At 44.7% G+C, this 24,688-nt stretch overlaps 6 protein-coding genes across 6 annotated transcripts; 3 read left to right on the top strand and 3 right to left on the bottom strand.

Moving 5' to 3' along the window:
* Nucleotides 1-5,945: 5,945 nt before the first annotated feature.
* On the top strand, nt 5,946-7,419 carry F5J12DRAFT_787431 (uncharacterized protein; the record flags this gene model as incomplete). The annotated part of the gene is made up of 7 exons (XM_051743644.1): nt 5,946-5,986; nt 6,024-6,092; nt 6,314-6,330; nt 6,642-6,714; nt 6,803-6,912; nt 6,968-7,383; nt 7,411-7,419. The coding sequence occupies 7 exons, from the start codon at nt 5,946-5,948 to the stop codon at nt 7,417-7,419; spliced, it is 735 nt and encodes a 244-aa protein (XP_051594317.1).
* Nucleotides 7,420-9,766: 2,347 nt separating this feature from the next.
* F5J12DRAFT_690814 (uncharacterized protein) lies at nt 9,767-10,093 on the top strand (the record flags this gene model as incomplete). The annotated part of the gene is made up of 1 exon (XM_051740380.1): nt 9,767-10,093. A coding segment is annotated over one exon (327 nt), but the record flags the coding sequence as incomplete, so codon positions are not given.
* A 1,920-nt stretch (nt 10,094-12,013) lies between these two features.
* Nucleotides 12,014-13,224, bottom strand: F5J12DRAFT_787430 (uncharacterized protein; the record flags this gene model as incomplete). Its single annotated transcript, XM_051743643.1, has 6 exons — nt 12,014-12,108; nt 12,316-12,478; nt 12,510-12,628; nt 12,689-12,827; nt 12,952-13,041; nt 13,084-13,224. The coding sequence occupies 6 exons, from the start codon at nt 13,222-13,224 to the stop codon at nt 12,014-12,016; spliced, it is 747 nt and encodes a 248-aa protein (XP_051594315.1).
* Nucleotides 13,225-17,402: 4,178 nt separating this feature from the next.
* F5J12DRAFT_907889 (uncharacterized protein) lies at nt 17,403-19,337 on the bottom strand (the record flags this gene model as incomplete). Its single annotated transcript, XM_051748985.1, has 8 exons — nt 17,403-17,440; nt 17,500-17,705; nt 17,802-17,833; nt 17,901-17,987; nt 18,033-18,069; nt 18,126-18,378; nt 18,999-19,086; nt 19,284-19,337. 8 exons carry the CDS (start codon nt 19,335-19,337, stop codon nt 17,403-17,405), a joined length of 795 nt encoding a protein of 264 aa, XP_051594314.1.
* Nucleotides 19,338-19,955: 618 nt separating this feature from the next.
* F5J12DRAFT_787428 (uncharacterized protein) lies at nt 19,956-20,713 on the top strand (the record flags this gene model as incomplete). The annotated part of the gene is made up of 3 exons (XM_051743642.1): nt 19,956-20,184; nt 20,234-20,257; nt 20,340-20,713. 3 exons carry the CDS (start codon nt 19,956-19,958, stop codon nt 20,711-20,713), a joined length of 627 nt encoding a protein of 208 aa, XP_051594313.1.
* Nucleotides 20,714-22,425: 1,712 nt separating this feature from the next.
* F5J12DRAFT_899049 (uncharacterized protein) lies at nt 22,426-24,314 on the bottom strand (the record flags this gene model as incomplete). The annotated part of the gene is made up of 3 exons (XM_051748149.1): nt 22,426-23,043; nt 24,058-24,167; nt 24,221-24,314. 3 exons carry the CDS (start codon nt 24,312-24,314, stop codon nt 22,426-22,428), a joined length of 822 nt encoding a protein of 273 aa, XP_051594312.1.
* Between the last annotated feature and the right edge of the window lie 374 nt (nt 24,315-24,688).

Here is a 24,688-nt window from a genome sequence, read left to right as displayed (position 1 = left end):
TGTCTTCACTAGCATGTGCCTATGTAATGGTGTATTTGAGATGCCCCTGTCATGAAGGTGTGTGCATAAGTCATCAATGAGTTATGCATGTGATGATGGTGCTTACTCTTTGACTGGGTCTGGTGAATTCAATCACTGCAAGACCAGCTCATGTGAGGTGTACAAAAGGTCCAAAGCATGCTTGAAATACTGAGTGACTGCCAATCGCAGTCCAGGCAAGGTCTCATTGTTGTCCTTGGGTATTGCTACCAGGTTTTGCAAGGTTTCCACTTCATGTGGAGCAGTAGCCAGATATTCATGCCATCATGTTGTCATGAGCCATGGAGAGATCATGTGCTCATCTTGATTGGCTTGAGGGGGATGCAAAAGTCTTGTTCCAATTCCTTTAGGAGGCTGTTTGCCAATGCTCCTGTGGAAATGTCTTTGGCATTGACCACTGCTAGCTCTTTGACTTCCCAGAGGATACAATGTGTGCCATAGCCCTGTGCATTCATGCTTTGAGCTCTGCACATCCTCCATGCTCGTGGTGCTGTGATATTCTTGTGTTCTTGTTGGTGATGGTCCTGTATTTTCTGCTCTGTTGTGTAGATTTTTGGACAGTGGTCACATGAAAATGCATCCCAGACTGCCAGCCCTTGGACAATGTCTCATGGTCCTCTGATTTCTGTGGGGAGAACAGAAGTGACATTGGTTTCTGACAAGGCACCATTGAGCTGGATCTGATCCATGTTCATGATGGAATGATTGGTGGCAATGTGGTTGGTCACATTGGTTCTGGGAATGGTGATCTTGCAACTTGTGCATACAAGGCAGAGAAATTCTTTGTTGACAGCCAGGTGGAGTGTGCTGAGATATGGGTAGTAGATGAGGCCACCCACAGTAGACAGCTGTGACTGGGCTGGTTGAGTGGTTTGTATGTTTTTTTTGGATGGAAGCAGAGACTGTGACCATGAGATCAGGCTTGTAGTATGAGCTTGCCAAATTCTTTTAATCTTACTTTGAAAGAAATGTCTTGAATGAACTCTGGGACTGGAGACCCCACTTGCACTGAATTGGGAGATGCTATGGATCCATGTCCATGCTGCAATGGCTTGCATAAGTCATTGATGAGTTGTGCAAAGGTGGGTGAGCTTACCCTGTCTGTGCTGCTAGCTGAAGACTCTGCTGATGGGGAATGCATGTTGATATCCCCAGCTGGGGCCTGTGTTGTGGTGTCAAGACCACTGGTCAAACTACCAAACCAGCATTTACTGATCCTTGATTGCACAACTCATCAATGAGTTGTGCAGACATGGTGCTAGTTGAAGAGGCCATGGCACTGGAATGGCCAGAAGCAGTAGTATTATATGATGAGGATGACATTTGACTCTGTTTGTACATGTTTGCTCAGTTGCAATTGAATGTTGAATGCTTTGATTTACCTTTCTTTCTGGGCCTAACCAAGTGGACTTGGCCCTCTTCATGTGTGCTTTCAAGGCATCTGTGGTTGAATACCCTGTTGGTTTAGGGCAGGATGGCTCAGATCAGTAGCATAAGAATAGACTGCCTGTCCTGTGCACTGTAACCTGCTGTCCATCAGGTGCAGTAAAGGTTGATACTCTGACACATTTTTTGTTGTGAGTGTTGTGTAGATTTTTGTTGTCAAACTCTGCTCTACAGGTGCTGCAGGTGTAAGCCATGCTACTGTGTGATGATGGTAATGGGAGAGATCAGATGAAAGAAAATGAAGGGAGGGAAAGAGGAAAGAAATACCTTTCTCACAATGGATGCTATATATACTGGCTATCTGTGGCTATGCAGAGTTGTTATCTATACATGGTAGGTGCTTTGCATGGCAGAGTAATTTTTTTCAGTGGCTATACACAGCTTTCAATGGCAGTGTGATTTTTTTTGGTGTCAGACCATTGCAACTCATCAATGAAGTATGCAGTGGCATTGGGCAATGCACAGCTTGTTTCTATATATGGTAGGCACTTTTGTGGCTATACACAGCTTTCACCCATATATGGTAGGTGCTTTCAGTGGCTATACACAGCTTTTGGTGGCAGGCTGATTTTTTTTGGTGTCAGGTCATTGCAACTCGGCGATGAGTTGCATAGTTGCCTTGGGCATTGCACAGCTTGTTTCCATATATGGTAGGCACTTGTGTGGCTATACACAGCTTTTGGTGGCAGTGTGGTTTTTTTGGTGTCAGGCCATTGCAACTCATCAATGAGTTGTGTAGTTGCCTTGTGCTATATAAAACCTGTTTCCTTATATGGTAGGTGCTTTTGTGGCTATACATGGCTTTTGTCTATATATGGTAGGCGCTTTTGGTGGCTATACACAGCTTTCAGTGGCTGTGTGATTTTTTGCAATTTTTTCCCTGCACAAGTCATTGATGAATTGTGCAATTACCATATATAATAGGCACTTTTTTGAATTTCCTTTTATAGTAGGTGCTTTTGAGACTGGAACTGGGCAGACAGTTTGGATTATTAGGCTGTGGAGGAAGCTGTGAAGTGGGAATGTGTGCAATGTGAGGTGGCAGAAAAGAGTGCAAAGGCAGCTGACAAAACTGTGAAATGGGAATGTAAGTAACCCAAGGTGGCAGAAGAGAATGCAAAGGCAGCTGATGAAACTGTGAAACTGGAATGTGAACAATGTGAGGCAGCAGAGGCAGCCAATATGAAGCTGCTTCAAGAACTGGAGGCATTCAGGAGGGTGATGGCAAGAAATTCTCTCCAAACTATGCTCTTCAGTATCATAGTCACACTGGACCCTCTGGAATACACTTACATTCATGATTCAATCACAGCTGGTCAGTTCAATGTGGAACTTGTACATTCTAAGATATATATGATGCTAGGTACTTGCTGACATGCATGAGCTTGCTGTCACAGTAGACGACAATGCTCAAGGATATTAGTAGCAGATTAGTACAGTGTACTGCTAGTAAGGAATATTTGCTATAAGATTGTCCATAAAAACATGTATGTTAAGCTCATGTCTTCATGAATGCATGCACTGGACAGGTGGCAACCAAATTACCACCAAATGGTTGATTTTCTTTTTGATCCACAACATTGCTTCACCCTTTTCTCAACACCACTCATCTTTTTTGGGTTTTGATTTATGGCATGAGCAGCAGTTGCAAGTATCATCTTGCCCCTCCTCATGTCTTCACTGGTGTGATGATGCCAAGTGGCACCTGTGATATATAAAACCTGTTTCCTTATATGGTAGGTGCTTTTGTGGCTATACACAGCTTTTGTCTATATATGGTAGGCACTTGTAGTGGCTATACATAGCTTTCAGTGGCTGTGTGATTTTTTGCAATTTTTTGCCTGCACAAGTCATTGATGAGTTGTGCAATTACCATATATAGTAGGTGCTTTTTTGAATTTCCTTTTATAGTAGGCACTTTCAAGACTGGAGCTGGGCAGACAGTTTAGATTATTAGGGTGAATGCTAGCTACATTCATCCTGGAAACAAAAGAAGTCAGTCAGTACTTACTTAAATTGACAGAGATGGTGACAAGGGGAGAAAAAAATGAATCATGTAGTGTTAAGGCCAGTGTAACTGAAATGAAATGGGAATGTTGCCCTTGATAGGCCCCAAGCCTATGGCAGAGGGAACAGTGGGATGTCCCAATGTAGCCTTAGAGGCTGTTGTGGGACATCCCACTGGTTGGCAAAGGGGAGGGTGGGATGTCCCAAGGTAGCCTTGGAGGCTGCTGTGGGACATCCCAAATCCCCTTATGAAAGTCAGTGGGATGTCCCATCCCAGCCTCAGAGGCACATCCTCCTAAGTTACCTTTGCAGACCAGCACAATGCCCCATGACAACATCAGAGGCTCATCTGGGACATTCTGCCCTCTGCAGATGGTGTTGCAAAGGTGACCAACACCATGTTCTATGTGGAGGGCTTTGAGATATTGGCTTGTCACACAAGTGTTCAAAAACCATTCACTTCTTCCTTCATACAGTACAAATTGCATGAGGTATAGACACAAATTGATTGAATTTATTATTGCAATTTTCAAGGCAAATGTGGAGGCCCAGGTGGGTCATCTCCCTGGCAACTAGTGAGATGTCCCAATACAGCAGAATCACATTGCAAAGATGCACATGAAAAGTACTATTGTATACTACTATGCATGGTGTGATGGGAGGGGATGTATAGGTCAAAGGATACTTTGTGGATTAAATCTGTCAGAGTAGCAAGGGGGCTAGGATTTCTGCAGCTATTTCAATGCTAATATAAGCTGCACTTTCAGGAGCAGGGACCCCAGTCACCCAAGGCAGTCTTGGGACATCCCAAATAATTGCATTTGAATGGATGGCTATGTGGGAAATCCCATCTGTCCCAGGGCCTAAAAATCTGCATAGCCCTGGGACATGACCAGATGTCCCTGGGCAGACCTTGGTCTGGGAGGCTATTAGGCTGGATGGTTTGGAGAAACTATTCAGCCTAAATGCTTATGAAAAATGGTTACCTGAAGTGTTATGGTCATGATGTTTTGCTGTATTATTTACATGGTCCTTGTAGGCCAGCAATTCTTCTTGAAGCCATGGGATGAATAGCCAATGAAAGACAAGCCTAGTCCAACACTGTCAGCTGAACACTACACAGCAAAATATATAGATACCGTTTGAGTGTGTTATCAATGTTGTACCACCCCTCTTTTGCACCCTGTTCTAAAATTGCTTCAAATCCAGGGGTAAACCAACACCAAAGCTGCAACCACATGATTTCAGGTGTAATATTTTTCTTGTGTCACATCCATCTGTGTTGATGTGTGCCAATGAGCTTTGCATCATGCCACTGTCAAAGCATGAACTGAGCATTTTGCAATGCCAAAATTTTTGGGTGCCAGGATTGCTTTAAGTTACTAATGGAATATCTATGAGGATTGTGGAAATTAGTACTCAGTGCCAGAAAGAAGATAACTTATGGCCAAGTTCTTTGACATCATCTAGGAAATATGTTAAGATCAGTTGTGGGTTACAGTTTGAGTGCCAGACACAGCTCCATAATATTTTCCCAGAAAATGGTTCAATGGCAGTATGTAGCACAAGTCTGAAGTGAAGCCACTTGTCATGTTGGTCCACAGCCCAAATATCATTAACACTGGCAGCCCAGAATGACAATGTCTCAGGCAGTGAGTCTTGTGCTGCTGAATGAGTGTGGGTTCATATGTAAGAAAGTAATCATGAATGATGCTTCAGCTCATTTTCTCAGATATTAGGTGTATGAAAGGTTGGACTAGTGAGAATGATCATTCCTACATCTGCTTTTTGTGAAAAAAGTAGGCTGATCATCTCATGTGTTCCAGTGTTTGGATAGGTCTGTCATAGTTCCACCATAGCCTCCTGGATAGATTCTGGCAAGTGGTCTTGCTGACATGTGCCCTGCAAGCCAAGACTCTCATGGATTGCTCTCAGCTTCATTAGCCTAAGATGTATTTTGTCAGCATTAAAATATGCTTGAGATCAAATAAATGCACTGACCTGATCCCATACTGGTTAGTGTTGATATACCTGTGCACCTCCTGCAAAATTTCCTTGTCTGTATGGTGGGCTTTCCACATGCAGTGGATGTGTGGTTCAATCTGCTTGAGAGGTGCTGTGCAAGCAGCTGTGTCAGTCAAAATGGAGCTGGTGAGCTGGATACATATGCAGAGGTTTCCACTGATTTGGCATTCCAGTTGAGCATGTGGTGACCAAAATCTTGGAGGAGGAGAGGAGGACAATTGTTCTAATACTTCTGACACAGTCCTGCTTGATAGCACTCCAAGGCTTCATTACAACATGTATTCACTTGACAAACATAATATCTAAACATAATGCATAAATGTGATCACATGTTCAGATGATCAGATAATCTTGTGGCCATCTCTTTCCCTCAATCTCACTCTTCCTCTAAGTCATTTGCCCATGTTGCAGTCACAGGGTGGTAATTTATGCATTCCTCTGACTTGATTGCCAACATTGCAGTTTCAGGGTGAGTCACCTGTGCATTCCTCTGACTCAATTTCCAGCATTGCAGTTGCAGGGTGGTCAGTTGTGCATTCCTCTGACTTGATTGCCAACCTTGCAGTTGCAGGTTGGTCAGTTGCACATTCTTTCAACTTGATTTCCAACATTGTGGTTGCACAATGGTCAGTTGTATGTTCTTCCAACTTGATTTCCATACAGTAGTGTGAGCAGAGTGGTAAGTGGTGTTCTTACTTGCTACCATTGGCTCACCTTGATTTCCATTTTCATATTACCAGGAGGTTTCCAAATGATTCCTCAAACCCAAACTTGAAACATCTCAATCTCCCCCCAGGCCAATTACAGCAGCAGGTTAGTTGATGACACTGCAATGGCAAGTTACCTACCTTACCCCATCCATTGCAGCATTGATGATGATTCTATGGGACCACATTACCCACAGAGATGACAGTCACATCTGTGGGGTACCCCCTAGTATGCTGATGCCATGATCCATCACCTGGTACTGCTTGTCATTCATGTATTTAAGTCAAGGAAAGCACACTGTATCTTCTTACATTGAGTACATACTTTGCTCCATGATGTCTTCATCCAACCCTGTATTTCTCTCACAATTCACTGAAGATGCTATTGCCATGAATATTGTGTTTGTGAATGTCTAGCATGTGGTGCCATTATACCCAAAGGAGCACCAAGGCACTACATTGCAACTATCAACATTGGCAAGCCTGGTAGGTTTGTATGTCAACCTTGTTGTGATAGGTACAAGGCCAAACTGCCAGCAACATATGTTCACAATGGTAATGAATGATCATGCTCATAGGTGGTACATTCATACTGATAAGATTATTGCTGCAGCATGCCCAAGTGTGCTGACCAGTGTCCCAGACCCACAAGTGATATGGTGCTCTGTGTCTGATGTGCGACACAGCTGTATGTGATAATATTGTTTGTGTATCAATCACTTGCTAATGCACTTGTCTTTCAGGCTCTGATCCTCCTCCTGTCCTAGCCATTGCTCACTCATGGATGAACACAGGAATTGCAAAGCCACAAGCCTCCCCCAACACTGCATCAAGTATGCTTACCACACTGGAGGGATTAGTAGCATTGATTATCCAGAAGCAAGGCTTCAAATCTTGGGTGCCTGGACATTGCAGCAGTCCTGATATTCATGTACCATCAGCATGGCAAGTCCCTTGTGACATGGCTCAGATCCATCTGGGAGAGTGCAATGTTTTGAGCCAAGTACAACAGCAACAGCATGCCCTCTACCATGCACAACAAGATCATTGGATGAACCAAGTGTATCAGCCTCCTCCCTCTGAAACAATATCCTTAGAGATTTCAGCCTTGCATGAGGGTGGTCCTCAAAAAGGTCATATGCATGCTACTCCATTTGGGGTAAGTTTCATTCAATGTAATGTATAGGTAGAATGATCTGTCTAACTCTAACTGTACCTATCATAATAGAGCATTTGCAAAGGAATGAAAGATATTGATGCATGTGCAACTGCACCTGAACTTGCTTCCATCACCCTGGTGAAGGTCACACTTCAGTCACCCCCCCCCCCCCAGGGGACCTATTAGGTTCATATATTCTTATAGATGTATCCACCTAATAGGTGTTGACCACCTGAGTATTCCCAGCAACTGCTGAAGATTCTCCAGAGCAAGGTGTCAGACATGGACTTTCTCCAGGATTATTACATCTATAATAGAGTGCCTGGGGTCCAAATGGGGCTTTCCCCAGTGGGTTAATAGACCTATTTCCTGGGCATCCTGGGGGATTCTCCAGCCTAAATGGACCTGTTCACAGTGTATCCTGGGGGATTCTCCAGCCTAAATGGACCTGTTCCCAGGTCATCTTTGGGGATTCTCCAGCCTAAATGGTCCTGTTCACAGGGCATCCTGGGGGATTCCCCAGCCTAAATGGTCCTGTTTCCTGGGCATCCTGGGGATTTCTCCAGTGCAAATGGTCCTGTTTCCTGGGCATCCTGGGGATTTCCCTAGTCCAAATGGACCAGTTTCCTGGACATCCTGGGGGCTTCCCCAGTCCAAATGTACCTGATCCCTGGGCATCCTGGAGATTTCCCCAGCATAAATGGACCTGTTCCCAGGTCATCATGGGGGTTTCCCCAGCCTAAACTGAGCTATTCCCAGAGGATCATCTGAACCACCCAATAGACCACTGTAAGAGTTGTCCAACATGGGATGCTCTTTGAATCATATAAACACCTCCAAGTTTGGCATTGATCAGTGAATGTATTCAATGTCCTTGATTGCCACATGGCTGCAGTATTTATTGTAAAGAAGGACTACACAGTGGCTTGGACTGCTGTCCCCCAGCCTAAATAGACCTGTTCCCAGGGGATCCCGAGGGTTTCCCCAGCACAAACAGACTTATTCCAAGAGGATCATGGGAACCCCCCCCCAATTTCAAATAGATCACCATAACAGCATGAAGGAGCAATCAAAGTGATTTGGAGTTTCCATGCTGCTGACAGGGGTGTGTCATATCAAGTACCTATTCCCTGGAATCTGATCAGAGCACTCTATACAATATGTAAAATAGCATGGCCATAGACCACTGAGGAGAGTGTGGTGACATCTGATGGAGTGAGTAGTATTTACTTGGTCATGGCAATTGCCCAGGCACAGACATGCAGAGTCTCCAACCACATATTTGACTGTGGAGGGAATTATACTGGGGATTCACCAGGCATTGCTAGGGATTCTCCCACCCACTCTGGGAATTCTCCAAGGAATGCTGGGGATTCTCCAGCTCACTCTGGGAATTCACCAGGCAATGTTGGGGAATCTCCAACCCACTTTGGGGATTGTCCAGGCAATGCTGGGGATTCTCCCACCCACTCTGGGGATTCTCCAAGGAATGCTGGGAATTCTCCAGGCCATGCTGTGGATTCTCCAACTCACTCTGGAGATTCTCCCACCCACTCTGGGGATTCTCCAAGCCACTCTGGGGATTCTCCAAGGAATGCTGGGGAATCTCCAGACAATGTTGGGGAATCTCCAAGCCACTCTGGGGATTCTCCAGGCCATGCTGGGGATTCTCCATGCCACTCTGGGGACTCCCCAAGGGATGCTGGGGAATCTCCAGGCAATGTTGGGGAATCTCCAACCCACTCTTTGTCAAGGCATTGATAAGGACAAACCAGCAAGGAGTGACTAGATTAGATATGTGGAATTAAATGAGTGGTTTTCAAAAAAACAGGTTTGCTCAAAGTCAGTGCCTATGCCACTGCTGCCTATGCCTTCACCCATCTTCCTAATTAGGAAGTCATGCTGTGAAGTCTTTTTTTTCTATGTTAGAGAGCAATAGTACTACTATTCTAGAGCATGAAAACCACTCATTTATATGATTCAAAGAGCATCTCATATTGGACAACTCTTACAGTGGTCTATTGGGTGGTTTGGATGATCCTCTGGGAATAGCTCAGTTTAGGCTGGGAAAACCCCCATGATGAGGACAAAATTAGATAGCATCATCTTCTACCCAATTCCAACTCTCCACCTTGAAGAAATCCATGATGACACTGACAAGCATGCCTTTTTGCTCAATCATGCAAAGTCATTCGGTGGCCAGCTCCACTTTGATACATCCTCATGTTCTCTCCTTGGGGTTGGGGGCTTCAAAACTGCTCATCATGCATACCTTCTCCTCAATCCCATGGCACCATCTCACCTAGGCTCCCTTCCAAGGCACCTGGTAGTACTGAAGTGGCCTTACCATGGAGGCAACAGTGCTAATAAACAATACAAACACTATGTGCTTGCTCAAGAACTTCCTTTGCTCTTTCAGGAAGTGAACATAGTCTACTGGGCTAAATCCCTCCTGCAGATGACTTATGAGTACATCAATCATGCTATTTGTGATGCAGTGGATCTATCCAGACCTGCCTGGATTGCTAACATTCCTCACTTGTGTTTTGTGGAAGCTGGACTTGCACTCATTTATTTGACTACATCAAAGGGGCTGTCCACTAGTGCCAGCTCTGTGGTCACAGCATATCTTCTTGAAGAGAAGACTGAATGTAGAGATAGCAAGTTCATGAAGTTCATCCACAATGTTCAATATTCTTCACTCCTTGAACCTGACCACAACACATTTCATATTGCAGTTTCTCATTTTCATGCAACATGTCCAATACATGAAAACAGACAGTCTAGCTTATATATCTGACTATCAAGGTAAGTCCTCAACACTGCCCACCACAAAGACTGATTAACATGATGACAGGGAGCATGACTCTGTTAATGGTCCCCCAGATTCTTATTCATCCATAAGTTTACCTCTGTAGCCATTGCAAGTTTCTAATCCAATTACATTCTTTCAGATCTGTTGGTGGGGGCATGGACATCTTTAGCAAAAGTAATGTGGAGATTGGGGTGGAACTATTTGAGCAGGACCATGTCTGCAACCAGTCATGGATGAGGCTGAACTTGTCAAGAAAACACTGAAGACCATCTTGGGACCCCTCCTACCTGAACCAACCACACAAGAATTGCTCAATGTCCTCAGTACCTCACTAGTGATTCAGAACCTTATCAAACACTCAACAAATGATTGCTATGCAGTTGTTGTTGGAAATCCTACTGGGATCCATCACACTGAGTAAGCACCATCTCTTCCTATGAAACATCCCTGACTCATTCACTCAATCCCACACTAGAGAAGCAGCTGTGTGTGCAGGGAGTTCATTTCATTGGGCAAAATGGCAGCAGACCAACACCCTTTGCAGGGCAATGATGTGGATGTTGGCAAAGGGCATTGAGGATCAAATACCACCACTGATAACTAAAATGAGTGTCATAGCTGATTCCACTGGTAAAGTGTCATCCCCCCCTGACACTTGCATGCTGACCATGAAGCCCTGAAGATGCTGATGCTGATGAATTAGTGAATATGTTCAATGATGTCCTTCATGTGGAAGCTTCAGGGCCCAGTGCTCATGTGAGCACAGCAAGTCACTCAGCAACAGCAAATCCTCTCTTTGGCCCTGTACCAATGTGGCCTGCACCTGCACCTTGCCAAGTGTGTGGACAACCAATGGATATAAGTGAGGATCGCTTTCATTGATATCCAAATGCTCATGTTAACCTCAGCTCAAGGATCTGGATGATGTGCAAGCCCAATTATATACACCCACATACAGATGCTGAGAGGGATCACCAAAAGCTGCTACTACTTCACTGGAAACATGGTCATTGAAATTTATTCTGAGAAGCTCAGTGCTCAAGTGTCATGATATCTTTCCACTCATAGCTATATGCATGAAGCCATTGATGCTATTATATGGGCATATGATGCCACATTAACTGACCATGTATTTGCTCTTCACCTTTCACAACATGGCCTTGCTATGTCAGAAGGTTTGTATTTGTGGCATTTGATTCAGTTACATCTCTTGTGACTCTTGCTTGGCTATTGCTTGCATGCACAATATAGACAATATTCTTATTTGTTCTTCACAATACATACTTAGTACAATATGCGAAGGACAGTGCATGGAACTACCTAGAAAAATGTGCAAAACTCCCAAGTCCAAAACACAAAACTCCCAAGTCAGAAACATAAAACTCCCAAGTCTGAAATGCAAAACTCTCAAGTCTGAAGTGTAATTTATTGAAGTTGAATATGTAATTCATGGTACTTGAGGTTCTCAAATGCCAAACTCCCAAATGCAGAATGCAATTCACTGAAGTCTGAAATCCATGGGAGCATGGTGCTCCAGCTTTCCACAGTTTAGGGCTAGGGTTAGGGGTTATTGCATTTAGTCATAACTAATGTAAAACATACAACCATGCAGACAGTTCTTTGAGCCACTGTACATGTGTGCCAATGTACAACAGTTGGTGCATGTTCCTATGTGTCAATCAATGTGGATGGATGACCTACTACCTACACCAGTTGCAACTGGAGAACTGTTGATTTGATGCTGCAAAATTTAATGTAAGATTTAGTAGGCAATGCAGATCTCATATTTAATTAGGATATGCTGGCTCTCAAACTTCAGACAGGCAGCATTTCAGAGATTTTGCAGATGGATAGGTGCTTAAACATCATAGATGGGTGGGTACTCAGAGCCAAAGGGTGTGCATCATAAACTGCAACAAAAGTAAAACTACTCATGGCATCATGCAGATGGGCAGGTTGTCAGACATCATGTGGATGGGTGGGGGTTCAGACATCATGTGAATGGGTGAGATCTCATAAATTAGCAACATGTGCAGTAATGTATATACAACCATCTGAACAGTTGAAAGCAGGTAAACTATTGAAGTGGCATGCCCAACAACCTGTGCAATGCCCACCACCTAGCATAGAAATGGTTGATTTCTTGACCCAAGTGTTGACAAGATCAGCATATTTTGAAATATTTTTGATGTAGTATTTGACCTGCTCCTTGATATGGCCATCAAAATGGTCTGTGATTGGCACCTCAGGCAATGGCCACAAGCCCTGGGCCATCATCAACTATCTGCAGCAATGAGTATAAGTGGCATACCTTAAAGAAATCCCTGGCTGCAGAAAACAACTCCTTGCCTTGTAATCTTTGGGAATCCACTTGGTATTCCTCAGAACAATATAGCCACCAAGGGGATGTAAAGTTGGAATGGGGATCAGCTGCATGTGGGGTCCAATGTGGGATGATGGTGCTGATATTGTTGATGATGCAAAACACACTAAGGGGAATTAGCTGCATATGATGGCAGAAGTTAACCCCATCATGTTGGTGTCTGAGGTACACATAGTAGCATGCTGGGAGGGGAGGAGTATAACCTGTGCATGACACTGTCACCAAAATCAAGCTATTAAGCTGATTCTGAAGGAATATGTATCAGTCCCACATTGTGAAAAATTGATGCAAAGCCTACCAAGTCCATTGCTAGGTTTGCAAACCAATGCATGGGCAATCCCACAATATCAGCAGTCTACTTCAGGTGTACAGAGGCCACCTCAATCCAGCATTCCAAGTAGAGGATACCCATCTCTACCACAGACTGGTGAGATGGGTGTAATTGGCTGCCAATGAATGGCTCAGGACAATTTTCAAAGGTGGAACACAGATATCAAATGACTTCCATGAAATTGAGCATATTAACAAGTTGAAGGCCCTGACAGGCTGCACCATACTGGTTCCTTGCAGTTGTGCCCAATTCTCTTGCAATGGTATTTGCAGCCCACACAAGGTGCCTATTGAGGGTGGCATCAAAGGGCATGTTGCTGGGAGTGGTGTTCCCACAGTAGTGAGATACCACTGCATGTAAGGCATGCAGGACTAAAATTATCAAGGTCAATGGAGCATCAGCTTAAACTCATGCCCATACCAGTAATTTCAATGCAGAACAGGTGCCAAACCCCATTGTTCCATTTGAAGAGACTGCTCTTCAGATGGAAGTTCACCTACATAATCAATGGATATCACTGATCATGAATGGAATGCATGAAATACTCACTGTTGCATATTTCTTTGAAATGATCCCTCATCTCTGATCATTTTGGCATGCCAAAAGTCAGAGGGTTTGCACCATTGTCATGTGACCATATCCCCATGCCCACCTCCATGCAGTGTGGCCATCTTGGACAGCCAGATGCACTACAGGCATGATGGTCACATGACCCCATACCCACGCACTGTTTGGCCATCCAAGATGGCCAGATACACAACCCCAGGTGCCATTCACCCTCCAAAGTCAAAGTTAAAGTTTTTGACTTCAACTTCAGCAATGTAGTCATGTGATGATTATATAAGGTGTGCATGCCCATGTGAATGTGAAGTCCAAGTTTCGGGCTTCTGCTTCAGTAATGTAGTCATGTGATGATTATATAAGACAACAACACAACTTGTAGTTCAATAGATAACATTGTGATAACAGATCAAACAACTCTGCTATGGATCTTGAAGCACAGCAGCTCCAGCACCATCATCACTGTCTTGCTGCACTTGTAGTAGCAGTGATGATCCAGGTGCTATGCCTCTATGACCTCCTTTTTCATTCTGACTCAGAACCAATCCCCTACCATACCTCAATCCTGACTGGTGAGGGGTGGATGCTAGAGCTCCTGAATGGTCATCCAGACAGGATACAGACTTGCCTTGGCATCAGCCATGGGGTTTTGGATCACCTGATGCAGGTGCTCACCCATCATGGTTTTGTGCCTTCTCACAATGGAATTTCTGTGGAGGAACAACTTGGGATATTCCTCTACACCTGTGTTACTGGGTTGTCATCCCAGCATGTTTCTGAGAGGTTCCAACACTCACCAGGGACCATCACTAGGTAAGGAGTTCATTGGACTGTCTGATATTTCTCTCACAATTTTTTAGATATTTCAAAGCAATGTTGGCTTTATTTTCTGGGGGACAATTCTATGCATCCCAAGTGCAATTCCCCACCAACAACACTCCCATATCAACTATGATTACTAGTGACCCATGCTTCCAATTTTTCCAGGATTGTATTGGTGCAGTTGATGGCACTCATATTTGAGCATTCACTGCTGCTGAGGACCAGCCTTACATGAGGAACTGGAAGGGCTACCTATCTCAAAACTGTCTCTTCATCTGTGATTTTGACTTCTTCTTCACATATGCCCTCACTGGCTTTGATGGGTCAACTGCAGATGCAACCATGTGGCATGATGCACACAGGAATCACTTGCACATGCCACCTGGGAAGTACCTTCTTGCAGATGCAGGGTTTGGGACCTGTGATGCACTTCTGGTTCCCTATCAAGGTGTTCATTACCATCTGAAAGAGTGGTGCCAGGCTGGATTAAGGTAAGTTGCTATTCCATCCTGCTCAGTGTACCTGTAACTTCTATTTTATAGACCTCAAAACAGAGAGTTATTCAACCTTTGCCATGCTGGACTCAGAAATGCCATTGAACAGATATTTGGTGTTATAAAACACAGGTGGAGGATTCTTCAAATTCCCCCTGAATATAGCATCCACATCCAAACTCAAGTACCTGCTGCTCTCTGTGCCCTCCACAATTTCATATGGTGCTATGATCCAGAAGAGTTCTTTGACCCTGAACTTGCCATGGACATAGGAGAGGGTGATGGTATTGGAAGCCTTGGTGATGGACCAGCAGATGCTGCAGAGAGGAGAAGGGCTGATAATAGGTGTGACAACATTGCAGAGGAGATGTGGATTGACTATCAGCACCAGCTTACAACTAGGGGCCTTCTCTGAGCCTGAACATTCAGATTTCATGGTGTACAAATATATGTTCTTACAATTGTTTCACACTCATGTAGAAAAATAACTTCCATTGTCAAAAGGAAGCTAGTCATAGTCATGTACATTTTATTATGTACATATTTGTATAAAGGGGGGGGGGGACTTGAAAAGATATGCAGGGGGGGGTACATTTGTATATTGAAAAAAAAAAACAAACACCTATCTCTGCCCATCCCAGTACTTCATCAGCCAACACTGCACCCAAATCTGCTTCACTGGCTCCTGATGCTTGAGGAAAATATTCACTTCATCCAGAGATGCACTGAGGAAGTAGTCACTGATGTCGATCCAATTGTCTGTCAAGAGCTGCAGCATGTTGTTGATGTAGTCCATGGCAGCATCAACAAGGGGATTTGTAATGTATGGAAAGCCAGACACTCATGCCACATAATTTTTGAACTCAGCACTGAATGCCTGAGCACTTACTACTTTTGAAAAAAACTTTCAGTGAGACCCCAATCACCATTGTGCTGTTGATAGATGTCCACTCGTCATTGTGCCAACATCCGAAGTTCCATTACCATAGGTTCACATGCTATAGCGATAGATTCGATGGTCATTTACAAAACAGTAGCATAGAGTTTTATCTAAGCCCAATATCCCATAGATCTACAAGCCACAACAAAAATCTTGCTTCACTAACAGACATACCCTGGCCAGCAAGAAAAATAACCAGATCTTTGTTGTTATGCACATGCTCATGCGCCTGGATAATACATTTGACGTCCCCAGCGCCATATCCATGGGATGCAAGATAGCAAACTGCTAGGTCACCAAGTGGGTGAGCAAGGTTCCGGATGCATGAAGTCGAGGTTGGATAATAATTGCTGGAAACAATGCCACAAAGATTATGGACATGACTATAAATGATGGGAGAGATCGTGGCCTCTGACCTAGATGAGACAGTTGATGTCAGAGTGGAGGAGTGAGATGTAGATGAGGTATGCAAAAAGGTCAGGTCAGATGATGACATAGAAGCATGTGAAGGCATTGAGGTAGTTTGTTGAGATTGAGGTGAAATGGATAGCAAGCAATGGAGCTGTTCAGCCAAAGAATTGGCTGTGGCCGGAGGGGGACTTTCACCTATCTGGTCATGCGTCAACATGGGTGGCATGCATTGTGGGACTCCTTTGATGATCATGAAGGCTAATGCAGTCCAAAACAAAGTAGTTTCCCTTTGTACATGGTATTTAAATGACCCTTCAGCACGAGTTGCACTCTCGCTGAATGAAATCAAGCTACAAACTACATAGTATGAGATTAAAGACTCACACTGTGCGATGAATACCAGGGGGCAAACCAATGACAATCGCATAAAAACTACTTTCATCTTCCAGTAACATCTGTACACATGGAATGTCGAATGCTGCAAGTATCTGCATGTAGTCTGCATTGTGTGGAAGTGTATCTACAATGGCTTGAAGAGTTTTTGCAACACGGCTAGCTTCAGAGCTTGTTTTACATTGGATCGCAAGTGGGAAGGCTCATGTCTGATGGCCGCATGCAATAAACAGACTATGGACTGTGTTTTAGTACTCATATTCGAGATCAGGTTGTATGAACAACATACCAGTCCTCAGACCCATAAACACGGGCACCACCATCACCACCAACAAGAGCCCAGCAGTGTTCTGAGTTGGCCATGTAGATGTTGAATGCCAAGAGCTCGCCATCGCACCACTTTATGTACCAGAATTCACCAGGCATTCCAAGAAATGGGATGGATAAGAATGAGTGCAAGGCACCTAGTGAACCGCTCTCGAGAAAGTAAGTTGCTTTCTCAACAAAGACATCAATACAGTTATACTCCCAAGGGTTAACCTCGCCAATCGAAGAACGACGCCACACGACCAGCACATGTTGTGTGAATGCTTGAGGTTGTGCGATCTTAACCACTCTCATATGTAAAAGTACTACATGAGGTTTTCATTCCGGACACCACAAGACGATAACGATGCAATTGTGTAAGATGGGGAGACTACCAGCCACCAAATTGACAAACTAGCTCGTAAGGAAGATGTGAGATAGGCTACATTCACAGACTGGCATCAATGTCCTCCTCATCTGCCTCATCATCCTCCTCCTCTGAAGAAAACTGAGCCACTAGAAGTGGAGGAGTGGCATCAATCTCATTGTAGATATCAGGCTCATCAATGTTCAGAGCATCCATTGTCTGTAGATGGCTGGCCTCTGAAATGAACAGGAATCAGAAAGGATTGCTGTTTGGATTATGAAGCAAACACTTACGAAGGCCCAGTCCATTTGCAATGCCACCCATATAACCCTCCACTTTGTGGAGAGCATGGAGGCCTGGCAGGAGATTCAATTCCTCGGAAGCTGCATCAAGATGGTCTTCCATTGCTGTCAGAATGGCAGGCACTCCCTCACAGTGCCACATTAGGTCCAGGATATTGCAGTAGACAGTCCATGTGGAGGTGCGTCCAACAGAAGGGCTGCCCAATTGAAAGTAACATGCTTCGATGAACACTTTGAGAGAAGGGGGCACAAGGTCAAACACGATGTGGTTGGTATTGATGTACAATTGTCACACTTGTTCAATGGTGTCTGGAGAAACCATTATCTACATCACGCACAAATACATAGTAGGTTAGCATTGAAATGTAAGCTACAAGATAGTTAGGACATGCTTTGAAATTCAACGCCCCATAGTCCTCTAGGCATGTATAGATGAGTTCCGGGATTCCATGAGGCAAAACCTTTCTTTTGTTGCAACACTTTCAGCTGTTATTGATGCGGTCTTGATAGTTGTTTAGCTCAACTTGGAGCCAAGGGATGAATACCCATTGAAAAACCATGCTGTGGATGGGGTCACTTTGAATACATACAGGGACAGGCATGAATGGCATACTTACAGCTGTAGCATGTTGTTGGGGTCATACCAGCCAGAATCTACACCCATATCAAGTAGAGATTCAAAACCTGGGGAGAAATGGCAGCGGAGCTGGGACCAGGCTATCTCTGGCTTGATATTCTTCTTTGTATGCATCCACCAGTGCTGAATGTAGCCCTCAAGAGCTGGATCATGCATCTGCCGCAGTAGAGTTTGTGTGTTCGCAATTCCGAAGTTTTCGGTACCTGGATCACTTTGAGTGATCATGGGAATGTCTTATGGACTGTGAATTTGAGCAAAAATAGGAACATATGCATGGAACTTACAGCTGAATTCTTCGACAGTATCGAGGTAATAAGAGAGGATGAGCTGTGGGTTGCGATTGGAGTGCCAAACCCTGGTCCAGAGGATACAGCCTGAAAAAGGTTTGATGCCAGTGTGTAGTGTGAGGCTGAAATGCAACCACTTGTCGTGCTGGTCCACAGCCCATATATCGTTTACACCGGCTGCCCAGAAATGGCGACACTGAAAAGGATTGGCTTTGCAGCTCTTCAATAAGTGGGGTTCATAGGTAACAAAATACTCTTGGATCATGCTTCTACATGCCAATTTCTCATCAGCATTCTGCAAGTGAGCGGACAATTGGTCATGGTTTGCTTACCTTGAGACAGCCATACTGTGCTCATGAAAGAGCAGCCCAATCATCTCACGTACCCCTGCATTGGGGTACATTTTCTGCATCTCAACCATGACATCTTGGATACTCTCACAGGTGTGTCCCTGTTGGCGGGTGCGAAGTAGTCCAAGCTGCTTTCAAATTTCCTGAAACTTGGTGAGGCTGAGATTATCAGTGAGTCACAAGTCACTCCCTTTCAAAGAAAACCTCACCCAATACCATAGACACTCGTATCGATATGTTTGCAGATTTTGGAAACAATCTCCTTATCTGTCAGGTGGGCTTTCCACAGTTGCCTGATGTGGGGCTCGATTTGGTCAAGGGGTTCTGTAGGTCATGAGTAATACATTGTCATATTGCTGGGAGAACTAGCACTTACAAGTAGGTTTATTCTGATTCTTTGAGAGGGTAGACATGAGAATGGCACACTGTAAGCTGAAGGGTTTCCACAGTAGTCAGTTCACCCTGACTCTTAAGATCTCCTGATGATGTGTTAAGACGTACCAAAGCTGTGTTATAGTGTTGCAATCGCAAGCATTGCAGACATGTGCAAGTCATTGTGATCACAAGTATTACAGACATGTGTATGGACAGCTGATCACTTAGGCTCTCTGTTCAACCTTCTGCAATGGGCACATTCACCGTGTGTCTATCTCCTCATGCTGCTTCGATGGGCTGCCCTTGTCCGATGCTCAATGAATTGGGTTCTTGTCCTACTCTTTTGTGTGACCATTCAAGACAAACCATGCCTCAAGGTTGTGAATACGACCTTTTACCGTGGATTCTGTCACTCGATTTAACCCCCTGTGTCCTCAAGGTATGGTCGTGTTCCTCTGAAACCTACAGGTAGGCTTCCAAATCCATTCGAGGACCCATTCTAAAGTCCATCAGCCGTCTGCTACACTTAAGGTCAATGCTAGGGCCACTGCATGAAACATCCTTGCATATTTCATTGTCTGATTCCATCTTGACTGAAGTAAGTGCCCAGAATTTATCTCATGACAAACTAGCTAATGAAGGAAGTTTGTTACATTTTTATGGTCAGGCCTTGTGTGTGCCAGTGGTTCCATCGACCAGGATACCAGCTGGTCATCATCTGGTGGATTGTACTTAACCTGTTTACCATCGTTCTCGCCCATTCACTCAGTATCTTCATTAACTTGTGATCCTTCCCCCATGCAAGCATCTGTTTCAAACCTCGTTACTCAGTTTACTGAGGATGCATTCACAAAAGAAGACAGGATCTGCCAGTGGTCTTGGTGCCAAGCTCTGATATGCAAGGGCGAGCCTTGCCTCTATGTTGCCACCTATGATCCTGCTCAGCCCAGTAAATTTGTCTGTGAAGTGTGTCATAGGTGGTACAAGAACAAACCTGCCACCATAGCTTGGGCACAAAACACCAATGGTACATATGTTCTGCTCTGTTCATTGGGCTTGGACTCATACATCCTCAGCATTACCTGATCCACAGTACATACGTCAGTCCATAAGTGCTGCACAGTCGTGAGGTATGTCCAATCTGTGCATTCAGACTTGCTGCTAAACTCAACTTATTCATAGCTTTGGTCAACCCCCCTGCCGCCATGGCCATGTCAAATGCTGCTCCAAACCTTGGCAACTTGGCAATGCTGATGCCTCCACCACCAATGCCAACTGCTCATCACAACTCCAAGTTTTCCCCTGCTGGTCTGAGTGTCCAAGTGCCATCTGCTTGGCAGAATGTCCCTTGGCCAGCAAACCCTCCAGCAAATGCTGCATCGGGCCACATGATTGCGCTGCCACCTGGCTCCACTGGTTATAGTGCACAGCATGTGCATTATGCAGCTCAACATGAACATTGGGCATGCATGGCTCACAATCTGCCTCCTGCAGAGACAATCTCCTTAGAAATATGGGCAGTCTTTGAAGCTGGGGGCAAAAAGAAGAATCTGTGAGCAAACAATGTCGGGGTAAGTTTTGCTCGATTCAGATTGTATGAGCAGTGTTAATTGAGTTCAATAGAGTATCTGTGAGGGGCTGAAAGACATTGACACACTGAGAACTGTGCACAAACTTTCAGCCATAGCACTTGGCATTTTGGTACCACGCATCAAAGATTACTGCCCACAGTTTCCCTGGCGAGAGGAGGAATTCTTCGTGTGTGACAGTAAATGGGTTGACCTTTCCAGACATTCGAGCCCAACGGCATACTTTTATGGTGACTGTCTCCATGACAGCAATCGGAAAGGATCAAAAGCGAAGGTTTTTAAATCAAAACAGTTCATGTTATTCATCATTGTACCTGTGAATCAATGGGAAGAATCTGAAGAATTTCGAGAGAAGCTCTGCTCGAGCCCACCTGCCCACGAACAGCAGACATCTCAGGCTGGCTTGAGTGCTTCTCTCCCTGGTTCTACAGTCTCGACGCTGGTTGTACCTCGGAGCACGATGATTTCTGAGCCATCCACTCTTTTTTTCTCCAAGGGAGTGGTTTCTACGACATCAAGTAGCATGTTTGATCGCCCAATCTTGCACGATGTGGCACATCTTCAGGATGGAGAAAAGGTATGCTTAGCTCCAACATGATTTTGACCCAACCCATCCACTAACACATTGAACATAGGATATGGTGCCACCCACTCATTCAAGTGTGATGTCCGGTAAACGCCACCACCATCATACTAGTAGTTCATCCAGTGGTTCTACTCCCCTTCCACTGTGAGTCAAAGTGAGGTTTAGTGGTGAAAACCAACCAAAACCAACACAAAAGACAATGAAAGCAAGTGGTGGTGTGCCTATGCGGTACCTAGATGGTAGAACCTGTTCTTTGGGAGGGTTTTTGCGAGCTACAACACTCAAAGATGACTGCTGAGGGTTGGGGGTGCTCCTGACAAAGAGGGAGCAAGAATGTGATAGAAAGTGATAGAGTAGACTGCTGTCAGCCTACAGAAGGATGGATGGTGACTTAATTCAATGTCCTAAGCTGTACTGAGCTCAGGGGGGGCTTGGAGCGAAGTATATGGATGATAGATGATGATAAGTGAAGTAGATGATAGCTAGACCCTTAATAAAGTCTCAACTATCGAAGCTGATGAATGATTTACTGAGAGATGATAAATTGCAAGCAAGAGGGGCTCTCTGATGTCTTTTTTTTTTTTTTGCTACCTAAGTACAGTGACTTATATACAGTACAGGGGTGTTGCCTATGGAAAACAAGGTGCAAACACTTGGTAAGTGATTGGTAACTGATGAGTAAGGAATGTAAGTGATGGGTAATCATCTTGGAAAGCATTGGTAAGGATAAGTAAGCCAAAAAGCAAAGAATCAGTAAGCAAAGTCAAAAGATTGGTAAGTATTGGCAATAGGTAAGTCAAAGACAGTCAGAATGTCACAGTATGAGTCAAGCAATGTCAGGTACTGGGAAAGTGCACTGGAATCACATTAGGGGGAGGCTGTGCATGTCACATCTTGAAGAGATTGCTTCTAGGCCAAGGTGGGATGACAGAGAGGCAGTGCTGATCTGATGCTGATACAGTACATCCAAAAGCAGACAGGGTGAGTCAGATGTCAACAGGGGTCAAGCTTTGGGGGTCTGTGGGGTGACAGGAGCATAGGGGATCACAACTTTCCCCCCCAAACCATCCTCTCAGTGAAGCAAATAAAAACTTCATGAATGAGGCTCTGTTGGAAGAGAGGATGAAGGGGGAGCATCTTCTGCTGTATCTTGCAACAAGGAGGCAAGATGTGCATCATACTCATCATGGATGCGATCAGGGAGAGTGGAGAACAGTAGATTATACTGTAGCTGTTGCAATTTTGGAAGAATGATGGACCAGACTGGTATGAAGACATTGCAGGGGGCAGGGAGGAAGGATCCATATGCTTCTTGGACTGGAGAGACTGAAACAACCACATAAGACCTTTCCAAGCGAATGACAGACCTGAGGTGACCAAAGAACGTCCTCCTGGAGGTCATACTGACAAAAAGAACATGCTGTCCAAGCTGGATGTGCTGAGAGGGGGCAGATGAGGGCAGGATGTACCAGGATGCTTCAGGACGGAAGCTGGTAGGAACTCCTGGTAGATATATGTAGCCATGGTCCCTAGCAAAGGGGACAAGCGAAATGACTGATGTGGAGGCAGCCATATCAGAAGAATTAGCAAAATGAGTGTCTTTTGGAGGGAGTGCTGTAGAAATGTGTGGAGTGTGCAAATCCTTTCCAATCCTGGAAGGTAGGATCGCGTGGCTGAGCACTACAAGCGAGTGTGGGAATGGTTTCGGTGTCTGCAGAACTGGTGGAGATATGTCAAAAACCAGAATGCCATACACAGGCACTTAAGAACTTTATTGGCACTTAACCTGCCTCCTCCTTTTTCTTTGCTATTGACAACTTGTTCTTGTGCGAGGGATGACTGCCAACATTGCTGGCTGTCCTTCTTCACATGAGGGCTATGGTCTTCACCTCCATTCATCAGCTACATCCATGTCCACCTCACCAAACACCTTTGGTGTGTGACATTGGTCCCACGTTAATGAGGCCTTTGATCAGTAGCACATGTATCATATATTTCTGTCAACCGAAGACCAATCAATGACATGTGGTGGATTAACCTCATCTTCTCCTCTCATGCGCAGCCCATTTCAATGGAAAGAGGGTCATCCACTGGACCACATAGTGATAGTAGCTTCTGGAGTCATTGCAAGTGCCAGTGGAATGTGAAACACCATAAATCCCACCTCCTTGTCAATTGCATGACAGACCCCAAGACTGCCAAACTTCAAATAGTGTACAATGCATGTCACTGTTGCTTCAGGTTGCACCAGCATCTGATCTAGTGTATTCATTGTAGTGTGATGGGACTTGACATGACTTTTCGTTGGTCAAGTATCTTCGCTGAATGGGAATGGAAACACTTGTAAATCTCTAGTCTAATGAATAGAGACTGCCAGTTCCAGGAAAATCTCAGGGAGAAATCCAAGTACTTCTGGCAGCAGCATTTACATGTACATGTGCAGAACAGCCTGTGAAGGCCATTAGTATTTGACATCTATGATCCCACTTCTGTGTCTGATGGACAATCGATGGAGACATGTATCAAGTACATTAATATATATATGTGTACAAATGAGATCTTTAATGCCTTAGACATCCATTGAAGAGTGGTCAGATCCAGAGGGCAATGGCATGGGGGACTTTTGCTTATGCTTATCTTTCAGCCTCTGAGAGGCTCTGCACTGATTCACAGTCCCTCCCTCTCATCTCTTTCCCTTATCACGTCCCTTGCGCTTGCTACTCACCCCACCACTGCAATGACCTCCTCCAATGCCATCATCTCCCTCTCCCTGCGCCTTTCCCTTGCCTTTATCTGCAGCATTGCCTTGTAGATGTTCCTTGTACGTGTATCTGACTGTTTGAAGTTTGAATTCAGTAGATGGGGAAAGACAGTATCCCTGTGCTTACAGTCAGGGTCCTCATCCTCCACTGGATCATAGAAGTCCACCATCACATCAATCAGTTCCCACACCACATCCACAGTCTTCATCTTCTCATCCATTTCAAACTGAGTCCAGCTCCCATACCACATCTCACCCAGGGCGTGCTCATGGTGAACCCAGTCTGTGGTATAAGTATGTGAATGGCAGCAAAAGGTTGCAAGGAAATCGAAACACTTACTAACCTCTGAAATGCTGGTGTGGTTGATGTTGTGGTCATTGTTGCATCTATAATTCCTCACCTGGGCTGGTTCATGGTGCTGCATGAAATATTCTATCAATAAGTAGTTGTCGAATGTCAGACTGTGCCAATCAAGTGTGCGATCTCTGCATTTGACTTTCTTTGCCTCCACAACTACTTGAACAAAAACCCTGTTCATATATGTGAGGATCATGGTCAGATTCTCCACCAGTGGCTCTTCCACCTCCACCTCCT

The sequence above is a fragment of the Pisolithus orientalis genome (genome assembly GCF_024613125.1).
Source record: "Pisolithus orientalis strain OTSU chromosome Unknown F5J12scaffold_110, whole genome shotgun sequence".
Classification (NCBI taxonomy): Eukaryota; Fungi; Basidiomycota; class Agaricomycetes; order Boletales; family Pisolithaceae; genus Pisolithus; species Pisolithus orientalis.
The sequence above is the reverse complement of the archived record's forward strand: the minus strand, read 5'-3'. Positions and strand labels throughout refer to the sequence as shown.